The 26,502-nt window shown below is 48.2% G+C and overlaps 1 protein-coding gene across 4 annotated transcripts in view; it reads right to left on the bottom strand.

Annotated features, from left to right (window-relative positions):
* The window catches only part of brf1b (BRF1 RNA polymerase III transcription initiation factor subunit b), a 458,569-nt gene that overhangs the window by 100,748 nt on the left and 331,319 nt on the right, over positions 1 to 26,502 (bottom strand). For all 4 annotated transcript variants that reach the window (XR_005463757.1, XM_038822063.1, XM_038822086.1 and 1 more), the window contains 3 exons: positions 5,647 to 5,708; positions 2,610 to 2,691; positions 808 to 863 (listed from right to left, as the gene is read on the bottom strand). Coding sequence is in view for 3 of the 4 variants with exons in the window: in XM_038822063.1 (XP_038677991.1) it covers positions 808 to 863; positions 2,610 to 2,691; positions 5,647 to 5,708 (200 nt within the window). In the remaining variant the exon portion in view is untranslated. The remainder of the gene's footprint in view (positions 1 to 807; positions 864 to 2,609; positions 2,692 to 5,646; positions 5,709 to 26,502) is intronic.

Here is a 26,502-nt window from a genome sequence, read left to right as displayed (position 1 = left end):
AGGGGGAAACCCAAAGAGAGATAACGAGAGGGAGGGTAGGGGAGGTGCGAGCGAGCGAAAGCGGGAAGCACGGTGACGCATGGTTAGCACTGCTGCCTCACGGCACCAAGGACCCGGGTCACTGTCCGTGTGGAGTTTTCTCATTCTCCCCATGACCGCATAGGCCACGCTAAATTTCCCCTTAATTGAAAAAAAAATAAAAATGGGTCCTTTAATAAAAGAGAGAAGAGAGAGAGACAGAGAGAGAGGGGAGGGGGGGGGGGGGGGGGGGGGGGGGTATTTGACAGTTTGCGCCTTCCAAGCAGAGCAAGAGCTAAAGTACCCAATTAATTTAAAGTACCCAATTCATTATTTTTTCTAATTAAGTGGCAAAAGTTATCTTATTTATTTTGCATGGCCGATCCACCTACCCTGGGTTGTGGGGGTGAGACCCACGCAGACCCGGGGAGAATGTGCAAACTCCACATGGACAGTGACCCAGGGCCAGGATCGTACCTGGGACCTCAGCGCTGTGAGGCAGCAGTGCTAACCATTGTGCCATCGTGCCGCCCACAAAGAGTTAGATTCATAAAGCACGAGAAACACACACATTGGAAAGCTTGCACACTTGTTAAGAGGCTATTAGATTGATAATATTATTATCTGTCAACAAATGACATTCAGCGAACGACTTGCAGGATGCTGTGAAATAAAGAATCAGTAAAATTTAATGATGAAGCAGTTAAATTTAAAGATGCAAATATATGCGATTCCAAAGAACTGTAGCTTAGGGACCTCAGTTAGTAAAATTACTCCAATAAAAATTACCTTCTGCTCTTTATAAATCCCAAGCTCTTTCTCTTTCGCTATCCGTTCCTCCTTTTCTGCAAAGAAAATTGAAACAGTATTTTCGGGATACAGGCGTGATGTCCCCAACGGTGAACTGCCCAGAATAGGATGAAAGATCACAGCCTGAAATGTTAACGCGGTCTCTCTCTTCACAGACGCTACCTGACCTGCCGAGCAGTTCCAGCATTTTCCATTTTTATTTCCGAATTCCAGCATCCGCAATATTTTGTTTTTGGGTGGGATGGTGGTGAAGTCCAACATTGGTTTGAAGCAGGTGGTCTGGGTACGGCTGACACAGCAGCAGGGGACATTACAGTCACACTCAGTGAATTGGAGTGTGACTGTTGGGAGGGAGGGACAGTCAAGATCCCAGCTCATTGCTAACCAGCTGCCTCTGCTGGGAAGAGCACATGGGTGTTGGGTGACATTCCTGTTGTGATATTTACTGAAGTCCAATAGATTCCCAACAAATGGCCACTTGAATCAGAGCTGGAGGCACTTGGGCGAAGTTTGTTCTTAGCTCTGTGTGACTGACATTTTGTGACAAAGACTACCATCATCTCTGAAGAGCCTTTTCCAAACTCAGCAAAGTGGGTTACTGCCAGTCAAGTACTCTTTTGAAGAACAGTCACTATTGTAATAGTTCAGATCTCCAACTGTACTGAATTTTGAGACAAAAATCCTGGAATTATTTAACAGTTGGACAAAGACAGGATAGGATTCTTGCCTATTTTTCCCCCAGGAATGAGTTAATTGACTACCCTCAGCGACATTGCGACCTCCTGAATAAGCATAACCATTCCCTGTGGGATGAGTACAGTCTTGTGCAGCTGTCAGGTCCTCAGTAACAACACAGTCCATTGCCTATTCCATACTCTGACCGTGCAGATGCTATCTAGCTGCAGATGATGTGACTTTACAAAACCAATGGTGCAGATAAACGGTACTTGCTGAAAATTAAACAGAAAATGCTGGAGATAAGCAACTTGTCAACATCTGGAAACTTTCAGGATGAAGGCTTCAATGGAGTGTCCCTGCCCAAAGTGTTCACTATTACAGATAATTTGAATCTTTATTAGTGTCACAAGTAGGCTTACATTAATACTGCAATGAAGTTACTGTGAAAAGCCCCTCGTCGCCACATTCCGGCGCCCGTTCAGGTACACAGAGGGAGAATTCAGAATGTCCAATTCACCTAACAGCACATCTTTCGGGACTTGTGGGAGGAAACCGGAGCACTCGGAGGAAACCCACGCAGACACGGGGAGAACGTGCAGACGCTGCACAGTCACCCAGCGGGGAATCGAACCAGGGAACCTGGCGCTGTGAAGCAACAGTGCTAACCACTGTGCTACCTTGCTAACCTGCAGGATTTTTTTTACCTCTTCTTCAGAAAAATGTCCTTTGGAATTTCACTCAGGATTGAAATCGATTATAGGGCAGCACGGTGGCAATCCCGGCCCTGGGTCACTGTCCGTGTGGAGTTTGCACATTCTCCCAGAGTCTGCGTGGGTTTCGCCCCCACAACCCAAAGATGTGCAGGGTAGGTGAATTGGTCACACTAAATTGCCCCTTAATTGGAAAAAATGAATTGGGTATTCTAAATTTATTTATGAAGGATTGAACTGGATGTAAGAGATCTTGTGCTGTTGGATGTGAAACAGGAACACGATGGACATCTCCCTGTTCTACCCTAGTCCTTAGCAATGTACCCTCTGAAGTCCGGCATTCCAACTTTTCCGTTCTTCCTGTTCATTCCCATCCTCCTCGGGGGCACTCACCCTTTTGTTCCTTCAGGTAATCTGCATTTTCCCTTAGCCACAGCTCGGTTTTCATTTCCACCTCCTTCTCGCTCAGTAGATACTGAACAAAAAAAAAATACAAGATATGATCATAGTCGAAGGTCAACTGCACAATGAGCTGCTGAAGTTTCAATCTGGCTGATGTGAAAGAGCTGCACTGTCACAGCTTTCTGACAGATAAATGAAGACACATTGCCATTCTGTGCAATTCTGTCACAGCTTCCTTTAAATCTCTCCTACAGCTCCTATTTATACAGTTCCTTAAACATAGTAAGGCATCTTCAGGTTCCTCACAAGAGCCATTATCAAACGAAAATTTACTCCAAGACACAAAGGCAGATATTAGGACAGGTCACAAAGACAGGGATTTAAAGGGATAAAAGAAGTCAGAGGCAGAGAGGTTTAGGGAGGGAATCGCTGAGTTTAGGACCCTGAGTAACTGACAATACAGCTGCTAATGACAGAGAGCTGAAATTAAGCACAGATAGTGCAGAGGGTTGTCAGGCTAAGGGGGATTACAAGGACATGAAGAGGGAAGGCCATGGAGGCATTTGTAACTAAGGATGAGAATTTTGAGATTGAGGTATCGCTTAACCTTGGTGCGAGGTGGGACACAGACAGCAAAGGTTTGGACAACCTCAAGTTTACAGAGGCTATAATGTGGGACAGCAGCCAGGAGTGTGACGGAATAGTTAAACCTGTAGATAGCAAAGCATAGGAACAGGGGTAGGTCATTTGGCCCTTTGAATCTGCTCGGCTATTTAATTAGATCATAGCTGATCAATTCTACTTTCCTGCACTCGCTCCATGAATGAGGGTTCAGCCGCAGATGAACTGAGGCAGGTGCAGAGTCGAATAATGCTACAGAAATAGAAATAGATGATCTTGGCGATGCTGTGGATATGGGCTTGGAAAGCTCATCTCAGGGTCTGACAAAGTTGCAAACAATGTGGTTCAACCTCAGATGGTTGCCACAGAGAGAGGGATGGAGATTTGTGGCTAGTGAACAGAGTTTGTGTTGGGTACCAGAGTCAATGGTTTCCGTCTTCCCAACACTCATCCAGTACAAGATATTGGAGAAGCATCCTGGTCATTTTGAGGTTTTGATGAAGTAGAACTGGGTATCGTCAGAAGGCATATGTTTTTAGATGATGATGCCAAGGGGAAGCACGCAGATGAGCAGGCCATGATTAGATCCTTGGGTGACCCTCGAGGTAGCTGTCCAGGAGTGGGAAGAGGGGCCATTATAGGTTCTTCTCTCTCTCTGGGGACAACTAGATGGATAAGAATCTGGAAAGTCATAGGACTGGGGGAGATTCCAGAGATGGGAGAGGCGAGATTTGCAAACCAGAATGGGAATCTTTAAATGGAGATGCAGCCAGACAGGATACGACCCAAGTCAGTGAACAAAGGGGTGATGGGAGAGCAGGACAATGCAATTTGGGATATGGGCAGCAGAGTAGCAGGTTAATGATCTGCCTGCAATCCTTTGCCAATTCCAAATAATAACTGGCTGCGAGAAGTTGCAATGCAGCTGATTTAGCTTTTCCTATCCAAGGTACTGCTCATCATGACTGCCCTCTCGTGAAATGGAGTGAAAATAGCAAAACTCACTGTGAGGTACTGTGCCATGGTCTTGGTACTTCCAAAAACAATGCCATCTAAATCCAACTCCTTCCAATGACAATGCAAAGATGTAAACAACGCAGACAATGTACAATGTTCCTTAAGTGAGTGATGTCAGTGCTAGGAAATTAAGCTTTTCCTCTTCTTACCCAGTGTCATAGGAACAGGAGTAGGCCATTCAGCCCCTCGAGCCTGACCCGCCATTCAATGAGATCATGGCTGATTTGTGACCTAACTCCATATACCTGCCTTTGGCCCATATCGCTTAATATCTTTACTTAACAAAAATCTATCTATCGCAGATGTAAAATTAACAACTGATCTCGCATCAACTGCTGTTTGTGGGACAGAGTTCCAAATCTCTACCACCCTTTGAGTGAAGAGGTTCTCCCAAACATCCCTCCTGAATTGTCTGGCTCTAATTTTTGGACTAGTTTCAGAATCTCCAACCAATGGAAACAGTTTGTCTCTATGTACCCTGTCTTTTCCTGCTAATATCTTGAAGACTTCAATCAGATCACCCCTTAAGGGTGCCATCAAACTTCCAAAGAGGGACACTTTGTAGGATCAGGTACTGAGCATGAGATGCAGAGAGTGTGCGGGGTGGAGGTTGGCTATGGGGCAGAGTGATAAGAGTGTGCGAGAGAGTGCAAGTTACAATTTGCTCCTCATCTGTTCAGCCGCACCAGAACCCAGCTCCCTCAGATGAAAAGCTATCATTTTTTTTAAAATTTCATTTTTAAAATTTTACCAATCAAGGGGCAATTTAGCGTGGCCAATCCACCTACCCTGCGCATAAGATAAAGATCTTTATTGTCACAAGTCGGCTTACATTAACACTGCAATGAAGTTACTGTCAAAACATTCCGGAGCCTGTTCGGGTACACAGAGGGAGAATTCTGAATTCTCAGCTGGTACGGGAATTGAACCCGCGCTGCTGGCCTTGTTCTGCATCACAAACCAGCTGTCTAGCCCACTGAGCTAAACCAGCTAAACCCCATCTTTGGGTTGTGGGGGTGAGAGCCACGCAGACACGGGGAGAATGTGCAAACCCCACGCGGACAGTGACCCAGAGCCGGGATCGAACCCGGGTCCTCGGCGCCGTGAGGCAGCAGTGCTAACCACTGCACCACCGTGCCGCCCCTAAAAGCTATCATTTCAAACACACTGCATAATCCCACATTGATATAGTATTTTGGATGACCAACAATAAACTATTATATAAACTTACTTTTCCCAAATGACTGCCGACAAAAGAAAAGAGAAACCATCAAAGGTGATTACAGCGCTGAAACCAGATTCTCTGATGCAGATGGTGAAAGAATTGTTCTTACATACGGTGATCCACAATCTCATATTTCCAGTCAGAAGGCCTACAGAATGAGCTTACCCTCTCGATTTCACTGTCATCGATGCCATCCAGGTCCAGTTCACCTTTCTGAGGATCAATGCCTGCAAGGAGAGAATACAGAAACACCTGTTCAGTTCACTTACTGACGGTCTAAAGGTGCTCAGCTAGCTGCTCTCAAATCAACAACAACTTGTATTTATATAGCATCTCTATTATAGTAAAAGGTCTCAGCACATTTCAGTGAGTGTGAGCAGACAAAAAGTTGACAAGCCAAAGAAAATATTAGGAAGATGGCCGAAAGGTTGGTCAAAGAGGTAGATCTGAGGCAGAGAGGGGTGCCGAGGTTTTAGTGATGCAATCCCCGAGCTTAAAGTCCAGGCAGCTGAAGGCACGGACACAAATGGTGGGGCAAAGCGAGTGGGGAGTGGACAAAATGCAGAGCTCTCAGACGCATCGTAGGGTTGCAGGAGCACAGAGGTAAGGAGGGGAGTGGCCAGGGAGGATGGGAGCAGAAATATATATTTGCAAAGCTCTGGCTGTGCTCCGGTGGCTCATCTGGTTGGATATCATACAGGTTTAAATCTCAGCAGCTCAGCGTCAGCTTGCCCACCAACCCCGGGCCATCGGGTTCAAGTGAATTAATCACACGCAAACTCCCCAAGCAGGACACCCAATAGGGTCCATGAGCAGGAACCCGAGCAGATTCATCCAAGGGGACACGGAAGCCGACTATACAAGAACCACAGAATGCTTAGTTTAGGGGGAGATGACAGCATAGTGGTTATGTCACTGGGCCAGTAAATAAGAGCTGACTCGCTTCAAGGGCAATTAGGGATGGGCACCAAATGCTGGACTTGCCAGCAACAATAAAAAATATAACGTCGTTGAAGGCCATTTGGCCCCTAAATCTGTACTGGCTCTTTCCTTTTGTTAAATTTAGAGTACCCAATTATTTTTATTTTTTTCAATTAAGCGGCAATATAGTGTGGCCAATCCACCTAACCAGCACATCTTTGGGTTGTGGGGGTGAAACCCACGCAGACACGGGGGAGAATGTGCAAACTCCACACGGACAGTGACCCGGGGCCGGGATCGAACCTGGGTCCTCAGCGCCATACTCCCAGTACTAAGCACTGCGCCACACGCTGCCCCATACTGGCTCTTTCGAAGAGTAATGCAGCTTGTCCCACTCCCAGCTCCTCCCAATATCCTGAAATGTTTTCTCATTAAATTATCTTTCTGATTCCTTCTTGAAAGCTTTTATTGAAACTGCCTCCAGCACTCTGTCAGGCAGCACCGTGCCCCCCCCCCAGAACAATACTTTTCACCGTACCTCGGTACACGTGACAATAAATCAAATTCATTCAATATTTAGATAAACTAAACGCTCTAGGATAGCCAGACTGCTACCCAAGCTGAAATAACTAACTTGCAGAAACCACTGTCAGACACGAAAAAGATCATAAACTGTTTGAATTAAATCTTATTTTCTGATTATTTAAAAAATGTGTGAACATATCGCAATCAATGAAACAAGGGAGCAGCAGATGGCCTGACTCGCTGGCCTGGACTCATAACAAAGAAGAGAACCATTAAAATGGGCAGCACGATAGCACAGTGGTTAGCACAGTTGCTTCACAGCTCCAGGGTCCCAGGTTCGATTCCCGGCTTGGGTCACTGTCTTTGCGGAGTCTGCACGTTCTCCCCGTGTGTGCGTGGGTTTCCTCCGGGTGCTCCGGTTTCCTCCCAAAGTCCAAAGATGTGCAGGTTAGGTGGATTGGCCATGCTAAATTGCCCTTAGTGTCCAAAAAGGTTAGGTGGGGTTACTGGGGTGCGGGGATAGGGCGGAGGTGTGGGCTTAGGTGGGGTGCTGTTTCCGGGGGTCGGTGCAGACTCGATGGGCCGAATGACCTCCTTCTGCACTGTAAATTCTATGATTCTATGAACTCGTTATCCCTACAGAGAGCTAATAGCCATCTCATAACACGGACAACGGATTTTGACAAGAGACATCGAAACTGTCTACCTGAAACTGACTCATCAATGGGCAAGACCATGTGATCTAAGCTCCTCTGGCTTTTGGAAAGTTTCACTACATTCCTGGACTCCCTCGGCAGTCTGCTGTTAGAAATCCAGGTTGTTAACACCAAAGTCAGACGGCAGGCTGACAACGAAGTCTGCCACAAGTCTAAAACTCCTTGAAGTCTGGTTCTCTGGAAGATTCCAGCCATCACTTGTAGAGTGAACCAAATCTCTGGATACCAACCTCATTTTTCTGCTTCATCACAAAAGGAATTCTGTAACTCTTGCTTAAAGCCACCTGTACCTTAATTCCTGCATGAATGAACCCGCATCAAACTCTGGCATTCATGTTGTTTTGTTGTTTGTTGTTTTGTTTCAAGTTATTCCCAGCTGTATATCTCTTTTCTTTCCAATCTCCTTGTGCGCTTGTGTGTGCACATGTAGTTATGATCATCCCTCGGGTTTGAATGTATGAATAAACAATACTTTGGATTTAACTATATAGTTTGCTGCGAGTCACTTTAAAATTGGCTTCATAATTTTGAGGAGGATTTGGGGAATCATGCCATAGCCTACATCAAAAATTAAATCACAAGATTGTAATAACACCATTGAAGGGCGGCACGGTGGCACAGTGGTTAGCACTGCTGCCTCATGGCGCTGAGGGCCCTGGTTCAATCCCGGCCCTGGGTCACTGTCTGTGTGGAGTTTGCATTCTCCACGTGTCTGCATGGGTCTCACCCCCACAACCTAAAGATGTGCAGGGTTGGCCATGCTAAATTGCCCCTTAATTTAAAAAAAAATAATGTAATTGACGGAACAGGAGTATTGTTCCAAAACTCCATTCATTATCCCATTGCTCAATTAAAAGTGAACCAAAATATTAAATCTTGTTCCTGCCATTGCAATAAACCAATAATCTTCCTTTGTTTTTAAAACTTGGATTTTGTGTGGGGGGGAAGGGGGGAAAAGAGGGAGTAGGGGAGAGTGGGGGAGATGGGAAAATTGTTTCAAATGGGGATTTGGAGTTTCAACATTGATGTGCACCTTATTGACGTTAACATTGAATGGGTTGTACTGATGATTAATTCTGAGCAGGTGTAGTGCTCCTGATTCTTTCTATGGACCCATGCTTCAGGGGACAACAGTGAAATATCACAGTAATTGAATACAGATTCATCCCAGCTGCAGGTACAACAGGACCGTACCTAGCTTTGAAATGCAAGCTGTACACGACGAGCAGATTAAGACTCTTAGTATTTTTTTTGAAGACAGCCAGCTTTCTAAGCAGCTCCATTATGGTGAGCACTGATCCTCCAGGAAGGAGCTTTTTCTTTGAGGAAAGCCAGTGTCAGCATTTTCAAATTCCAAAGTGAGAACACAGTGTGCTATAAAACTGAGGCAGGAAATCTATTCCCATTATGAAGAATAGAATAACGAATACTCGGGAATGAGGGGCCAGGGTTGGGGTGGGAGGAATGTCAAATAACTGATACAGGGGAGCGAGTTGCAGGTTGGAATCTATTTGAGGGGTTTAGTTGCACCTTTGCGAGAGGGAGAAGAGTTTGCGTCTAATTTCACAGTAAGTTGCTATGAGCTGGAATGATATGGAGATGCCGGCGTTGGACTGGGGTGGGCACAGTAAGAAGTCTTACATCACGAGCTTTCGGAGCGCAGCTCCTTCCTCAGGTCCTCACCTCAGAAAGGAGCAGTGCTCTGAAAGCTCGTGTTTGAAACAAACCTGTTGGACTTTAACCTGGTGTTGGAAGACTTCTTTTTTAAAAATAAATTTAGAGTACCCAATTCACTTTTATCTGATTAAGGGGCAATTTAGTTTGGCCGATCCACCTATCCTGCACATCTTTGGGTTGTGGGGGTGAGACCCACACAGACACGGGGAGAATGTGCAAACTCCACACGGACAGTGACCCAGGGCCGGGATTCAAACCCAGTGCTAACCACTGCGCCACATGCTGCCCGTAAGACTTCTTAATGAGCTGGAATGTTGCAGCGTACAAGGTTGGCAGAAGCAGAGTGCATAACAGAATTATCATCAAAACACTTGGGGCGGGATTCTCCGAACCCCTGCTGGGTCGGAGGATCGCCGGAGGTCGCCGTGAATCCTGCCCCCGCCGTCCTCCAAATTCTCCGGCCCCCCAAACATCGGCCTGGCGTGAATCACGCCGCCTGCCTCAGACCATGGCGGGGACCGGCACGACTCAATGTGCCCCGGGGCTGCCCGAAATCTCCGGCCCGCGATGGGCCGAAGTCCCGCCCTGTTTTTTTGCCAGTCCAGCCGGCGTAAATTGGAGTAGGTACTTACCGGCGGGACCTGGCGGCGCGGGCGGCCTCTGGGGTTCTTGGGGGGGCGGGGGCGGCGCGGGGGGTCTGGCCCCGAGTGGTGCCCCCACGGCGACCTGGCCTGCGATTGGGGCCCACCGATCCGCCGGAGGACCCGTGCTATGGGGGAACTCTATTGTTCCGCACCGACAGCTGTAGCAGTTCGCCATTGCCAGTGCGGAAACGAAGCCCTCTGCACATGCGCGGGGATGATGCCAGCACACGCTGGCGCTCCCGAGTATGCGCCAACTTCCCGTACCAGCATCCCTGGACAGGCGCTGGAATGTGGCGACTAGGGGCTTTTTACAGTAACTTCATTGAAGCCTACTCGTGACAATAAGTGATTTTCATTTTCATTTCAACTTGCATCGGCTGGCAGAGGCCCTTCGGTGCCGGTTAGCCCTTTCCCGCCGGCCGGCGGGGCACAAACCACTCCGGGGCAGGCCTAGCCCCTGAAGGTGCGGAGGATTCCGCACCTTTGGGATGGCCTGATGCCGGAGTGGTTCACGCCACTCCATCCCGCCGGAGTTGCCCGCCCCACCGATTACGGCAGAATCCCGCCCTTGGAAAGGAATTTTCTGGAGGCCTGTAGCTGAAGTCTCACCTTAGCACTGTCACAAGTACCTCCCTTTATCAAACAACGCCCTGCCCTATCCCAGTCACAGTCCTACGCTGCTGTCAGCTTGGGGGTTTGCTTCATTACTAATTACTAATAATTCACAATACTAATCTTGCTGATACAACACGGAAACAGGCCTCTCAGCTCAACAAGTCTACAAGTCTATGCTCGAGTTTATACTCTACACAAGCCTCTTCAAACCCGACTGTCTCTCACCCCATCAATATATCCTTCTATTGCTTTCGCCCTCACGTACTTATCCAGTTTCTCCCTATATACTTTGGTCTTCCCAGTTTATTTACAGGCAATAGGTAAATTAGAAACTGCTGTGCGTGGCAGCAAGTCCCATATTCCCACCACTCTGGAGTCCCCATTGGATTTATTCGTGACTACCTTCTATTTATGGCTGCTAGCTTTGGTTCCGTTTCCCGCCCACCCGCCCCCCCCCCAAGTGGAAATATCTTTTCTTCATCTCCCGTTTCAAACTCTACCATCATTTTGAACACTCCAGTCCAACGCCGGATTCCACCTCATTATTTTGAAGGTCTCGATCAGGTGAGCTCATTTCCAGACATGGATCCAGCCTGTTCAATCTTTCCTACTGGATGTAACCTGTCAACACCGGTATTACTCTTGTAAATCATTGTGCACCTTCCCACTACCTCCACATCTTTTGTTGTAAAATGGACACGCGAGCTGAGCACTGTACCCTAACTTACTGATTATTTTACAAATTATGGAGGTTACTTAAAGGATCCATCGGTAACACGGGCTACTGAACACTTTCTGAAGAGATATAGAAAAGAACTGAGATTAAATAAAAGCGAGGAAAGATTAACTGCAGCCCCAGGGCACAATCGAATGTCATTATCTATTGGTCCCTTGCTGGTTCCATCTCCTCTCCCCAGATGTAGCTTACTGACTCCATACTGAACATCTATTAAAGACTCCCCTGTGTAGGCCCCATTGCCCATCACTCGCTGAATGCTCCAGAGGGCCCAAGGATAGGAAGACAGATCACAAAGTCTGACCATTTTTTAACAAAAACAGATGACAACAAATAAGCTAAACAAACATTAAATAAAGAATCTTGTGGAATGGGAATGACAGGTTTAATCTAAATGGTTCTAAATGATTTCAGGGGACAGAGTTTGCTCCTCTGGGTGTTCATTGGGAGCGGGTTGGAGACATTGGGATTGAAGGACAGACAGCCTCTTCTATAGTTTGCCTACGGAGGCTATCAGTGCAGTGGAATTCTCACTATTTGCACACTGATAGAATGTACACCACTGGCCTCAACACAGAAATATTTCCAGTGGTTTAAAACTTGAAATGTTCCCCCCAGTGCTGGTGGGAGTCCCCACTAGCTGGTGATACAGAAATTGTGGACAGGCAAAGTAGTCTAGCATGTGCTGCCCCAAAGGCTCAGAAAGCTGACTTAAAAGTACAAAGTATGTTTTGAATTGTAGTTCCTGTCGCAGCAACAGAAACGTGGCAGTCAATTTGCACAAAGCAAGCCCCCACAGATGCTGCTGTTAGCGTATCTACCACAACCATATACTGTTTTTTTTTACCCTTTGGGGAATAGTGGGTGAAGTGGGAGAGAGATTCCCAAGCTGATTATCGGCCCGTTGAACAGTGTTGAATGCTCCACCCGTGGTTAAATGGTCCTGGCACTGGGCTTGAACCTGGAGCTTGTGGTCCAGCGGTAAGGACAGTAGCCACAAGGCCTACAGCGGTAAGGGCGATACCCACTGTGCTACAAGGCCTCCAACGGTAAGGGTATTACCCACTGTGCTACAAGGCCTCCAGCGGTAAGGGCGATACCCACTGTGCCACAAGGCCTCCAACGGTAAGGGCGATACCCACTGTGCTACAAGGCCTCCAGCGGTAAGGGTATTACCCACTGTGCCACAAGGCCTCCAGCGGTAAGGGCGTTACCCACTGTGCTACAAGGCCTCCAGCGGTAAGGGCGTTACCCACTGTGCTACAAGGCCTCCAGCGGTAAGGGCATTACCCACTGTGCCACAAGGCCTCCAGCAGTAAGGGCATTACCCACTGTGCCACAAGGCCTCCGGGGTAAGGGCATTACCCACTGTGCTACAAGGCCTCCAGCGGTAAGGGCATTACCCACTGTGCCACAAGGCCTCCAGCGGTAAGGCCGATACCCACTGTGCCACAAGGCCTCCAGTGGTAAGGGCGATACCCACTGTGCTACAGGGCCTCCAGCGGTAAGGGCGATACACACTGTGCTACAAGGCCTCCAGCGGTAAGGGCGATACCCACTGTGCTACAAGGCCTCCAGCGGTAAGGGCATTACCCACTGTGCCACAAGGCCTCCAACGGTAAGGGCGATACCCACTGTGCCACAAGGACTCCAGCGGTAAGGGCAATACCCACTGTGCTACAAGGCCTCCAACGGTAAGGGCGATACCCACTGTGCTACAAGGCCTCCAGCAGTAAGGGCGATACCCACTGTGCTACAAGGCTTCCAGCGGTAAGGGCGATACCCACTGTGCTACAAGGCCTCCAGCGGTAAGGGCGATACCCACTGTGCTACAAGGCCTCCAGCGGTAAGGGCGTTACCCACTGTGCTACAAGGCCTCCAGCGGTAAGGGCGATACCCACTGTGCTACAAGGCCTCCAGCGGTAAGGGCGATACCCACTGTGCTACAAGCCTCCAGCGGTAAGGGCGATACCCACTGTGCCACAAGGCCTCCAGCGGTAAGGGCATTACCCACTGTGCTACATGGCCTCCAGCGGTAAGGGCGTTACCCACTGTGCCACAAGGCCTCCAGCGGTAAGGGCGATACCCACTGTGCTACAAGGCCTCCAGCGGTAAGGGCGATACCCACTGTGCTACAAGGCCTCCAGCGGTAAGGGCGTTACCCACTGTGCCACAAGGCCTCCAACGGTAAGGGCATTACCCACTGTGCCACAAGGCCTCCAACGGTAAGGGCATTACCCACTGTGCTACAAGGCCTCCAACGGTAAGGGCGATACCCACTGTGCTACAAGGCCTCCGGGGTAAGGGCGATACCCACTGTGCCACAAGGCCTCCAGGAAAAAGGGCAATACCCACTGTGCTACAAGGCCTCCAGCGGTAAGGGCATTACCCACTGTGCTACAAGGCCTCCAGCGGTAAGGGCGATACCCACTGTGCTACAAGGCCTCCAGCGGTAAGGGCATTACCCACTGTGCTACAAGGCCTCCAGCGGTAAGGGCATTACCCACTGTGCCACAAGGCCTCCAGCGGTAAGGGCGATACCCACTGTGCTACAAGGCCTCCAGCGGTAAGGGCGATACCCACTGTGCCACAAGGCCTCCAGCGGTAAGGGCGTTACCCACTGTGCTACAGGGCCTCCAGCGGTAAGGGCGATACCCACTGTGCTACAAGGCCTCCAGCGGTAAGGGCGATACCCACTGTGCCACAAGGCCTCCAACGGTAAGGGCGATACCCACTGTGCTACAAGGCCTCCAGCGGTAAGGGCATTACCCACTGTGCTACAAGGCTTCCAGCGGTAAGGGCGATACCCACTGTGCTACAAGGCTTCCAGCGGTAAGGGCGATACCCACTGTGCCACAAGGCCTCCAACGGTAAGGGCATTACCCACTGTGCCACAAGGCCTCCAACGGTAAGGGCGTTACCCACTGTGCTACAAGACCTCCGGGGTATGGGCGTTACCCACTGTGCTACAAGGCCTCCAGCGGTAAGGGCATTACCCACTGTGCTACAAGGCCTCCAGCGGTAAGGGCGATACCCACTGTGCTACAAGGCCTCCGGGTTAAGGGCATTACCCACTGTGCTACAAGGCCTCCAGCGGTAAGGGCGATACCCACTGTGCTACAAGGCCTCCAGCGGTAAGGGCGTTACCCACTGTGCCACAAGGCCTCCAGCGGTAAGGGCATTACCCACTGTGCTACAAGGCCTCCAGCGGTAAGGGCGATACCCACTGTGCTACAAGGCCTCCAGCGGTAAGGGCGTTACCCACTGTGCCACAAGGCCTCCAGCGGTAAGGGCGATACCCACTGTGCTACAAGGCCTCCAGCGGTAAGGGCGATACCCACTGTGCTACAAGGCCTCCAGCGGTAAGGGCGTTACCCACTGTGCCACAAGGCCTCCAACGGTAAGGGCATTACCCACTGTGCCACAAGGCCTCCAACGGTAAGGGCATTACCCACTGTGCTACAAGGCCTCCAACGGTAAGGGCGATACCCACTGTGCTACAAGGCCTCCGGGGTAAGGGCGATACCCACTGTGCCACAAGGCCTCCAGGAAAAAGGGCAATACCCACTGTGCCACAAGGCCTCCAGGAAAAAGGGCATTACCCACTGTGCTACAAGGCCTTCGGGGTAAGGGCATTACCCACTGTGCCACAAGGCCTCCAGCGGTAAGGGCGTTACCCACTGTGCCACAAGGGCTCCGGGGTAAGGGCATTACCCACTGTGCTACAAGGCCTCCAGCGGTAAGGGCGATACCCACTGTGCTACAAGGCCTCCAGCGGTAAGGGCGTTACCCACTGTGCTACAAGGCCTCCAGCGGTAAGGGCAATACCCACTGTGCCACAAGGCCTCCAGCGGCAAGGGCATTACCCACTGTGCTACAAGGCCTCCAGCGGTAAGGGCGTTACCCACTGTGCTACAAGGCCTCCAGCGGTAAGGGCAATACCCACTGTGCCACAAGGCCTCCAGCGGTAAGGGCGTTACCCACTGTGCTACAAGGCCTCCAGCGGTAAGGGCGTTACCCACTGTGCCACAAGGCCTCCAGCGGTCAGGGCGATACCAACTGTGCTACAAGGCCTCCAGCGGTAAGGGCATTACCCACTGTGCTACAAGGCCTCCAGCGGTAAGGGCGATACCCACTGTGCTACAAGGCCTCCGGGGTAAGGGCATTACCCACTGTGCTACAAGGCCTCCAGCGGTAAGGGCGATACCCACTGTGCTACAAGGCCTCCAGCGGTAAGGGCGATACCCACTGTGCTACAAGGCCTCCGGGGTAAGGGCATTACCCACTGTGCTACAAGGCCTCCAGTGCTCCCGCAAATAGCAATATGACGACCGTCAGATAATCGGTTTCATGTAGAGGGGCAAATATTGGCCAGGAGACCGGGAATAACTCTGTTCTTTTTTGAGATACTGGCCGTGGGATCTTTGACATGCACTCAAGGGCAGGTGGTTTAACACCTCATGTGAAAGAGAGAGGATGTGCCAACTGAGAGAGGAATTTCCATCCACCACCACACCTCCAGTGCTGTAATGTAGAGAGGCATCAGGCAGTGCCTTCCTCCTATCAGCATCAACTCTACCCAAACACTCAGCCCAACTCTGCACATTCTTCTGCTGTGTGCTTGGTCGGGCAAATGGTTGACTTTCCACAGGATCGCTCAGGCTGCAAGCTGGTTAGTTGCAACGCTAAAGCCCTTCAAACAAATATGACCAGCACATTCTGAAGAAAAGTCTGAAAAGAACGTTAGCAGACATTGGGCTTTGCAACTCTTTGTCAGTCAGCTCCTTCCGTGCTTCAGTGCAAATCATTCCCAGTCTCATTAAAACTGCATGATCCCTATTCCCAAGCAGAAACCTCAGAGTTCTCTTGTGGAATTTCAATTTCGCTAATTAAGAAAAAAAAAATCTCTTGAAAACAAATCAAAAGCCAGGCAGTGAAATGTGATCGAAGGGCTGGATCAAACGCTGGTTTGTAGTTCTTTTGTAATCATGAAGGAGGAGAGTCGAAGACATTTTAGATGTGGGTCTTGTGCAGCTAGAGTCCTGAAAAACTATTCACAGCTTGGAAAGTCATCTGTTCCTTCGGGTCATAAAATTAAATAGAATTACAGTGCAGAAACTAGCCACTCTGCCCTCGTGGGCCATACTGGGATTCTGAATCACAGAATTGTTACAGTACAAGGGTAGGTTATGCGGACTGAGGTGTCCGTGCCGCCTCTCGGAATGAACAATTCACCAATGGTCATTTCCCCGGAACCTTTCACAGTCTTCTTTTCCAGATAATGATCCAATTCCCTTTTGAACGTCTTGACAAACCTGCCCCCACCACAGTCTCAGGCAGTGCATTCCAAATCTTACCCACTCACTCTGAAAATGCCTCTCAAGTCTCCATTGCTTCTTTTGCCAACTATCTTCAATAGATGCTCTCTCATTCTCAACATTTCTGTAACACAGAAACCTCCTCCCACCCGGTTTCATCAAACTCATATCCTTCTCTTCCTTTATCCCTCATGTAGTTATCCAGGTTTCCCTTAAACAGGGTTCACTTCAACCACTCCCTGCGGTAGCGAGTTTCAAGTTCACACCAATCTCTGGATAAAAAGGTTTCTTCTCAATTCCCACTGGCTTTATTAGTGATTATTTCACATTTATGGTCCCTAGTTTGGTTTTTCCCACAAATGAAAATATCTTCCCAATATCGATATCTCCATACAAGGACCGTTCAGCTTTCCCCTGTTCTGTCTTCACTGCGAGGTTATTTTTGCTGTCCTTGTCCCTCTATGTGGAAGCAGTCATGGGTTTGGAAGGTGCTGTCGAAAGAACTTTGGTGAGTTGATGCAGTGTATTTTGTGGATAGTACACACTTCCGTCACTGCGTGTCTGTGGTGGAGGGAGTGGATGTTGAAGGAGGTGGATAGGGTGCCAATCAAGCAGGACTGCTTTGACCTGAATAGTGTTTCGCTTTTTGAGTGTTATTGGAGCTGCATTCATCCAGGCAAGTGGCGAGTATTCCAACATATTTCTGATTTGTGCCTTGTGGATGATGGACAGGGTTTGGGGAATCGGGTGGTGAGTTACTTACTGTAGGATTCCTAGCTTCTGACATGCTCTTCCTGTAGCCATTGTATTTATATGGCTGGGCTAGTATGGTTTCTGGTAAATGATAGTGGGGGAATTCAACAATGCGGATGGCACTAAATGTCAAGGGGAGATTAGTGCGGTCTCACTTGTGAGAGATGGTCATTGTCTGGTACTTGTGTGGCGCAAATATTATTTGTCAGTTCAAACCTGGATATTGTCCAGGTCTTGCTGTATTTGGACATGAGCTGCTTAAGTATCAGAGTCACGGAGCGAGCATCTCTATTTCTGACCTTAAGGAAAGAAGGAAACAGCAAAAGGTGATTGGGTCGAGGACAAATTGCCCACAAGCTTCTTTCTGTCTCTAACATAATAATAATCTTTATTGTCACAAGTAGGCTTACACTAACACTGCAATGAAGTTACTGTGAAAATCCCCTAGTCGCCACATTCCAGCGCATGGTCGGGTACACTGAGGGAGAATTCAGAATGGCCAAATTAACTACCTTTCAGGACTTGTGGGAGGAAACCCACACAGACACGGGGAGAACGTGCAGACTCCGCACAGACAGTGACCCAAGCCGGGAATCGAACCTGGGACCCTGGCACTGTGAAGCCATAGTGTTAACCACTGTGCTATTACATGTAATCACTAATCATTTTCCAAGTACAAGGAAGAGATTGTCTGAAAGTATCTGCACAGATTCAGTGTTAGAGCAGCGATCAGTGTAAAGGCCTCTGTATTTCATACTGCTCATATCCTCAGGACATCCTGCAGTGCTGTACAATCAATGGATTAGATTTAATGCACAGAAACTACGAACATGACAAGTAACCTTCACACTGCAAAGTCCCACAATCCAGCAAAGGGGAGATGAATCAACGGTTTTGGTGGTGTTCACTGATGTATAAATGCTGGCCCTCACATGTACTATTCTTTGTATAGTGCCATGGGATGCTGAAAACTCACGTGAACAGACTCGCGGGTTAGTTCCTCGCTCAAATAAACAACGGTCAATATTGTACCAGAGTGGCAGGCTATAGCTTATGTGCCCGCATGCTGCAATAGTGCTTGAACCCCACAGCCTTCTGCCACACGAGATAAGGGTGCTACCAAAAGGCCTAGCTGCATAATAAATATGTCAATAGCCTGAGCACAATGGGAACAGGCATACATTACATTAAACACTGTTACTGTAGGGCAGCACGGTGGCGCAGTGGTTAGCACCGCTGACTAACGTTGCCAAGGACCCGGGTTCAATCCTGGCCCCAGGTCACTGACCATGTGGAGTTTGCACATTCTCCCCGTGTTTTCATCCCGACAACAGAAAGGTGTGCAGGGTAGGTGGATTGGCCACGCTAAATTGCCCCTTAATTGGAAAAAAATGAATTGGGTACTCTAAATTTATATTACAAAAACACAGCTACTGTGCAGCTGTCAAGTAACCAGTGATATGTACGATGTGGCAAAACACTTTGAAACCTGGTGACAGAGGACATGGTCCTGTGCCTGTGAATCCTCACATTCAAGAGTTCTAAACTGTGCTGTCAGGGGAAGGTTCTGAAGGAAGTGAAGGTTCTCCTGCAGAGTATTGTTGGAGTGGCAGTAAGAATGCTACAATTTGCCCCAGCTGATAGCACGGGGCCCGAACAGGCGCCGGAATGTGGTGACAAGGGGCTTTTCACAGTAACTTCATTTGAAGCCTACTTGTGAAAGTAAACAATTTTCATCTCATTTCATTATTTCCATTGGTTCCAATAACCAGGAGGTGGAAGTGTAGAACCAGTACCATGGGGAACACAGAATTAAGGTCACTGGATTATGGGATACCGCAACAAAAAAGGATATTGGAGTCGAGACAACCATAAAACTGATCCCGAGAACAGAGCAGGCTGAAGCTCGAGCAGAGATTTCCAAAAGTTTGGTGAAAGAGGTAGTTTTAAAGACTGCCTTAAAAGAGGACTAGTGAGAGAAAGGGAGGGTAAGGAGAGAATTTGAGAACTTAAGAGGGGATCAGATAAACATTTGAAGAGCAAAAGCTCTGAAGAGTAATGTTCCAAAGTGTTTTTAATAATGCTTTAATGAGCATCTTCCTATCTGATGAATTGTGTGGATGTCTTTAACAAAAGTGCACATTCACGTGTGACATCATCGTGAACGCGGACCTGCGCAGGTTTCCAGTTTAGCCACGAGGAGCTTGTGTATAGTTGTGTTTAGTTGCTGCTGGTACCTGAAGCCAAACTGCATTATTACCTCAATGTTTTCTGAAGTAAAGAATATTTAACTTCTGCAACGCATTGGACTACCTTTCTTGTGATCAAGTTACCAAAAGTAACAAGCAGGGAAATGGAATACTAGTAGCTGGCTTTGATGTGGAGGGAGCATTGGCAAAGTTAGTGGTCAGCTCAAAACACATCTTTCTGTTCTAGGTTAGTAAATAATTCAAAAATTTCCAGAGGATTAAAAGTGCCCGAATGAATAGTTCAAAACCGCAGCGTGAACTACATGTTGCAGTGATTGTAAAGGAACCAACTTCACAATCAGGCAGAACCTACCTCACTACATACCGCTAAACTCTCAAAAACAGTCCAGCTTCACCGATTATTAATTTCCTCGCTATTTGTCAGAGCTGGCATTGTGAAAAACGGCTGCCACATTTGCCAACTATGTCACTGCACTCCGAAGCAAGCTGATGTATGTGGATGGCTCGACAATATATTGAGAGATGGGATGAGACATTATATAAATTTAAAGCATGTGACATCTAATATAACTTATCCATCATGAAATTAATATTTTTACATAAAAAATAAAATACGGATAGTTTAAAACTCCTTGAAGGCTGGGAGTGCATTTTCGGCAGTAATCCAACCTTGGGATTCCGATACCTTAACAAATGCACTGATATTTGCTGGAGGGGTTTGTGATGTCACCCTGCCCTTTGATTGAATTACAAGAGTAGGACTGCCTATGTGCAACTACTCTCCAGGTATCTATTATTCTAGACTGTATTTTACTGTTACATATACATACTTTGAAAGTGTATATCACCATCTGGTGTAAGACACGTTGGGTTTAGTGGTAAAGTTGAGAGTTTTGGATTTTGATGGTGACCGAGGACTCAGATTTCCACTCTGACAGGACAGCACTGCATGGCATAGGTAAAAAAAACTCCATTCAAACAAGGGGAATTTTGCCGTTCTTTTTTCTTTCTCTAGCCAATTGCAAATATTGTCGACATATTCTCCGTTTCTGAGGCTCAGTGTTGATGCGGAACAGGATTCATAGATTTCCACGACAGCAAAACTGGAGCCGCACATGGACCGATTCATTGACTATGGAGGGGCTAGCATCGGCGCCACGTGGAACACAATCGATTCCAGTGAGAAACGGTGCGGGATTCGGTGGATCGCGATTGACAAGCTGCAGGTGCACATATACACTTGAATCCCCACACACACCATCCCAGCCAACAGGATGGCAGCAAAGAGAGTGGCCCTGAGATTTATGGGCGCCAAGCTCAAGACCCTCCTGGAAGCGGTGGAGGAGAGGCGGGCTACTCTGAACTCAGGCCCGGGAAGGAAGCTGCCAGCCACCGTCCTTCACCGTGCTTGGGTGCAGGTGGAAGATGCGCTCGGCGCCACCAGCAACACCGTCCGGAACAGCCAGTAGTGCCAGAAAAAACTGCACAACCTCTGCAGGGCAGCCAGGATGAGTAGGCAACGCTGTGCCACATACCCGTTATCTCCCCCGCCCCATCACCACCACCCCCACCCACCGATGATGACACCCACACGGACGGGATCCATATACCTGAGACCCAGAAAACCCCGGAGCTCGATTATGATAACATGGACTTCCCTTCACAGCTGTCTCCAACACCCTCCCCCATTCCAGAGAAACTCACCTCGGTTGGGCACTTTAACGAAGAGGCTCCGGGGACACCCTCTGGTGCGCACCATACAGATGGTCCGGTACAGCAAGTGGAGGTAGGAACTCCCGAGGGGGTGGACGGTCGGAGGGCAGGCCGACCCCAGGGACTGGCAGCCATCTAGATGGGTTTCGAGCTTCTGGAACAGACAGTTCCATCTACTATGCTGATGGGGTTGCAGAGCCAGGGATTAGATACGACTACAGGCGCAGGCTCAGTCCATCACACGAACCTGCCTCCCATCCATTGACTCTGACTACACCTCCCGTTGCCTGGGGAAAGTGGGCAGCATAACCAAAGACCCCTCCCACCCGGCTTACTCACTCTTCCAACTTCTTCCATCGGGCAGGAGATACAGAAGTCTGAGAACACGCACGAACAGACTCAAAAACAGCTTCTTCCCCGCTGTTACCAGACTCCTAAACGACCCTCTTATGGACTGACCAGATTAATACTACACCTCTCTATGCTTCACCCAATGCTATACCTTTAGTTGCCCTATTATGTATTTTCTTTTATTTCCTTTTCTTTTCATGTACTTAATGGTCGGTTGAGCTGCTCGCAGAAAAATACTTTTTACTGTATCTCGGTACGCGTGACAATAAACAAATCCAATCCAATCCAGGAGTCTAACCTCGTACAGGTACAGAAGGTGGTGCCGACCATGCATGCCACCCAGGCCAACACGGCACGGGTCGCGCCCGCGGTGTAGGCCTTAGGTGCGAGGATTTTGGCTATGGATCTAAATGTCCAAGGCCTGGGGCAATCTGTGCAGGCAGTGACCGAAGCCCAGGACAGAGTTGCCCTCTCACAGGCAGCCATGTACCAGACACCTATACACTGCAGCGTCGCTCCTGAGCATGGCCCAGTCACAGCAGGCCATGGCTGAGAACGTCGGCGGCATTGCCCAGGGGAATCAGCACTGGCTGATGTGACACAAACACAGAAGGTGGCAGCAAAATCGCAGCGTGATGTGGCGCAACCCAGATGGCGTTGATCCACCCCCTGTGCTCCATGGCTGCGAGCGTGCAAACCCTGGCTGAGATCAGAGTGGGCCTCCAGGGCTGGCAACGCCAGGCGGTGGGGGAGCATCAATGGATAGCTCTGCTCGCACTCACGGCAGACAAGCAGGGTCTCTGCTCTACAGTCGCCATTCCAGCCTCAGAGCTCACAACTCCAAAATCCTGCCCCACAGTCCCATGGGGGCTGCGACTCACAGTCCCAGCCCGTCTGCCCTCATGCACTGATTTACCTTCCCTTTAGAGTATCTCTGCTATTTACCTCAATCATTCCACATGATGGAGTTCCATTTTCCTAACACGTTCTGATTAAAGAATTTCCCTCATTATTGGATGAGGACTCATAGATTGGACTCCTGCACACATCCAAACATCATCTCTATGTCTACCCCATCAAATCCTTTCATAATTTTAATGATTAAGTCACCTCTTCTGTTTCTAGAGAAAAGATCCTCAGCTTGTTCAGTCTTCCCTGATAGTTATAACCTTTCATTTCCCCAGTGCTTCTATTTGCTGGTCATAATAAAACTAGAACTACCGCAGTTTTCCAATCCTATCTAACCAAGGTTCTTGGAGAACCTTCTTGCTACCTAGGCCCACACTTTTTTTAAAAATATAAATTCAGAGTACCCAATTATTTTTTCCAATTATGGGGCAATTTAGCGTGGCCAATCCACCTACCCTGCACATCTTTGGGTTGCGAGGGTGAAACCCACACAAACATGGGGAGAATGTGCAAACTCCACACTGACAGTGACCCAGAGCCGGGATCAAACCTGGGACCTCAGCGCCATAGGCCGCAATGCTAACCACTACACCGCCGTGCTGCCCTAGGCCGACACTTTTAAGAATAGAAACTTTTCTGCTGTTCAATTCTATTCCTTTAGAAATGAACCCCGTTAATTTACATTTTTATCCTCAGCTGCCATTTTTGTTAATTTGTGAATCGGTGCCCTTTTTGGTTCAACGAAAGTGGGTTTCCTGGTCCACCCATGGACAGCATGCCTCCACAAGGAGAACTTTCTGCTTGCCTTCAAGTGTTTGGGTACCTTTAACAACCGGCTCAGCAGAGAGACCGGGATTGCTTTCACATCTCGCTCACAGGTCAGCTCTCCAACAGTGCAGCACTCCCGTAAGCAAGTCTTGAAGTAAAGATCTTTATTTTTGGTTGAATTAGCACTGGGGTTCATCAATCTCATGTTAAAGTCATTTTCCCCTGCACTTCTCCATCAAAAAATCACCCTCACATTGCTTTCTCAGGCTTCACTATTTAAAATAAAAGGGAATGAAAACACCAATGGAACTCTAGATTCAGGAGTGGAAAAAACAGAAAATATCTTTCGATGATAAAAAAAAACTTTCACTCCCTCATTTAAAAGCAACAGCTTTGAAGTCACACAGCTCACATCAAAACATCGGCACTGACAGTTTAACAAGGGGAAAGACAGACCCCAGGCAGGAAGAGGAGGGATAGGTGGGGGCGAATACTGAAGGCATGGTGTGTGCAAAACGGTAGCAATTGTTCCCTTTGCTGAGTACTGTCAATGACAGTCACAAACGGGCCTTGCAATACCAGATATGGGGTAAATCTGCCGATTTACCTGGTTTGTACCTTACCTGTTCAGGAGCTGACAAGTGCACCAAATCTGACAAGGTTGAACAGTTGCTCTTTCCTGTAATGTGCTTACAGCAGAAGTCTGCTCCTATTAGAAAGCTCAGACAAAATCGGTACAAGGACATTCTGCAGCCACCTCTGTTAAAAATAGCAGCTAAGCTTTTCAGAAACTCTGGCGGCACGGTGCCTCATGGAGCTGAGGACCCAGGTTCGATCCCAGCCCTGGGTCACTGTCCGTGTGGATTTTGGACATTCTCCCCGTGTCTGTGTGGGTCTCACTCCCACAACTCAAAGATGTGCAGGCTAGGTGGATTGGCCACGCTACATTGCCCCTTAATTGGGAAAAAAAAGAGAATGGGGTACTCCAGCACAGGGAGAATGTGCAAACTCCACACGGACCGTGACCCAGGGCCGGGACCGAACCTGGGACCTCGGCACCGTGAGGCAGCAGGGCTAACTCACTGCGCCATCGTGCTGCCCCAGAAGTCTTTCCTAACCCAGCAGCAGCCATTGTCATCTCAGTCTCGCTGAATCAGGAGGTCATCGGATCAAGTCAGACTCCAGAGACATGGGTGGATAATCCAGGCTGACATCCTGTGCAACACCGAGGGAGTTCCGCACTGTCATGGGTGCCACCTTTTGGATGAGGGGGCAAACTCACTCACCCACAAGACATAATTCAAAAAGCAGAGTGTTCGATCATGCGGCCAATATTTATCCCTCAACTACATCACCAAAACAGATTATCTGGTCAAGTGTCTCCATCTTATTTGTGGGACCTTGCTGTGCACAAATTGGCTGCGGTGCTTTCTGGTTGAGATCGGCTGAATAAGCAGAGATTAGACCGTGCAACCTTCTGGTTTCCATTGCATACTGCTGCATACACTAATCAAGCCACTGGGGGAAGATGTAGGAACAGCTTCACAAGCTGATTCATGACTTGTATGTTTTCCAAATGAAACAAGATCCATCTCACACTTTGCAGCACAGCTTTGACATCAGCACAGATGAAGTAAATAACCTGATGTTTCGTGTCATTGCATCTGCATGCATTAATTAAACTCTCCCACACTGCCAGCAATTAGGTTCCTCTGATAACAACAAGCCAGAACTATTTAAGCAAACAAATAGACGGGGGGAAAGACAAGACAATGCCAACTAGAATTTCCTTAATGATACGATTTTTAAAACAGCTCTCGACAGGGCACAGCAGTTCCACTGATTGAGTTGAGTTTCCAATCATAGAATGGGCAGCACAAAATACAACTACATCAGGGCGAGAAGACATGGGACTAGGAAGAAAAAAAATTTGGCCAGTTTCCTGTTCTGTCATTGTATGGAATACCAGCAGGACGATCCCCCCCCCCCCACTCATTTATCACCCCTTCAATTATACTCTTCTAAAATGGCCAAGCAAGTCACTCAGTTGTAACGAACCAGGGTAACCCGTAACGGGTAATAAATGTCGGGTTTTCCAGTGATGCCTGCATCCGGAGAATGATTTTTAAAAATTCACTCCAACTGCAAAGGTTATCAACGGAACAACTTTCCTACCCTCTCATTTTATAAAGTCACAAGTCACCTCCTACCTCCAATTACTCGCATTATATAGAATGCAAGAGGATAATCCTCTCATTCAGTCCAACTGTATAGGGTCCCTACAGGACAGCGTACCACCCCACCCATTTCCATAGTACCCAAACAGATCAACTTCAACTCCCTGTATAAAATTCCAAAAGAATAATTCTCTATCAGGCTCCCAACATGACAGCTCCCTTCCTCCTTTTCTCTCCCAGTAGGAAAACCACCCAATCCATTGTGTAGAATCTCAACAGATCCTTGCTGACACCTCCACCCGATGTATGGACCCAGACAGGGTAATTTACGATGCACTCTCACTATACAGAATCCCAACAAGACAATCCTCTCTTGCTGACTCCCACGACTGGTCTGATGGGAAAAGGGGCCTGGACCATTCACTCTGACTGTCCACCCTAACAAGAGGGGACCTGTTTGCCAGATGCTTGCCTCTGCTTTGATCTGAAGGTGCATTGTGGATTGTCTGGCTGATGATATTTGTCAGGCAGATTCTGTGCCTTTGAAACATAAATTGACAGTGATAGTGGGTCAGCTTTGATTGATTGTATGTGGTAATGCCTATGTTTTTTGTCACAGTTTTTCAGTAATTGTTAAAGACTCCCTTTTGATTATACTATGTCCTAGTTTAGATTTCAAAGCAAAGAAAGGGTGTAATTATCTAGCAATGTTCTTTAGTGAGCATCTGCTTCATCAGGATCTAGTGGACATTTATGAATATCCAATAGATATAGAACAGTACAGCACAGAACAGGCCCTTCGGCCCTCGATGTTGTGCCGAGCAATGATCACCCCACTCAAACCCACGTATCCACCCCATACCCTTAACCCACCACCCCCCCAATTAAAAAAAAAAATCTTTTTGTTAGCATTTCTCATATTTATACGAATATCCAATTTGATATATGAAGTTTACTCTGCTGGGTGTTGGTTCTAATGAAGAGCATT

This window comes from Scyliorhinus canicula, chromosome 2 (genome assembly GCF_902713615.1).
Source record: "Scyliorhinus canicula chromosome 2, sScyCan1.1, whole genome shotgun sequence".
NCBI lineage: Eukaryota > Metazoa > Chordata > Chondrichthyes > Carcharhiniformes > Scyliorhinidae > Scyliorhinus > Scyliorhinus canicula.
Note: the sequence above shows the minus strand (reverse complement) of the source record. Positions and strands in the feature narration are given on the sequence as shown.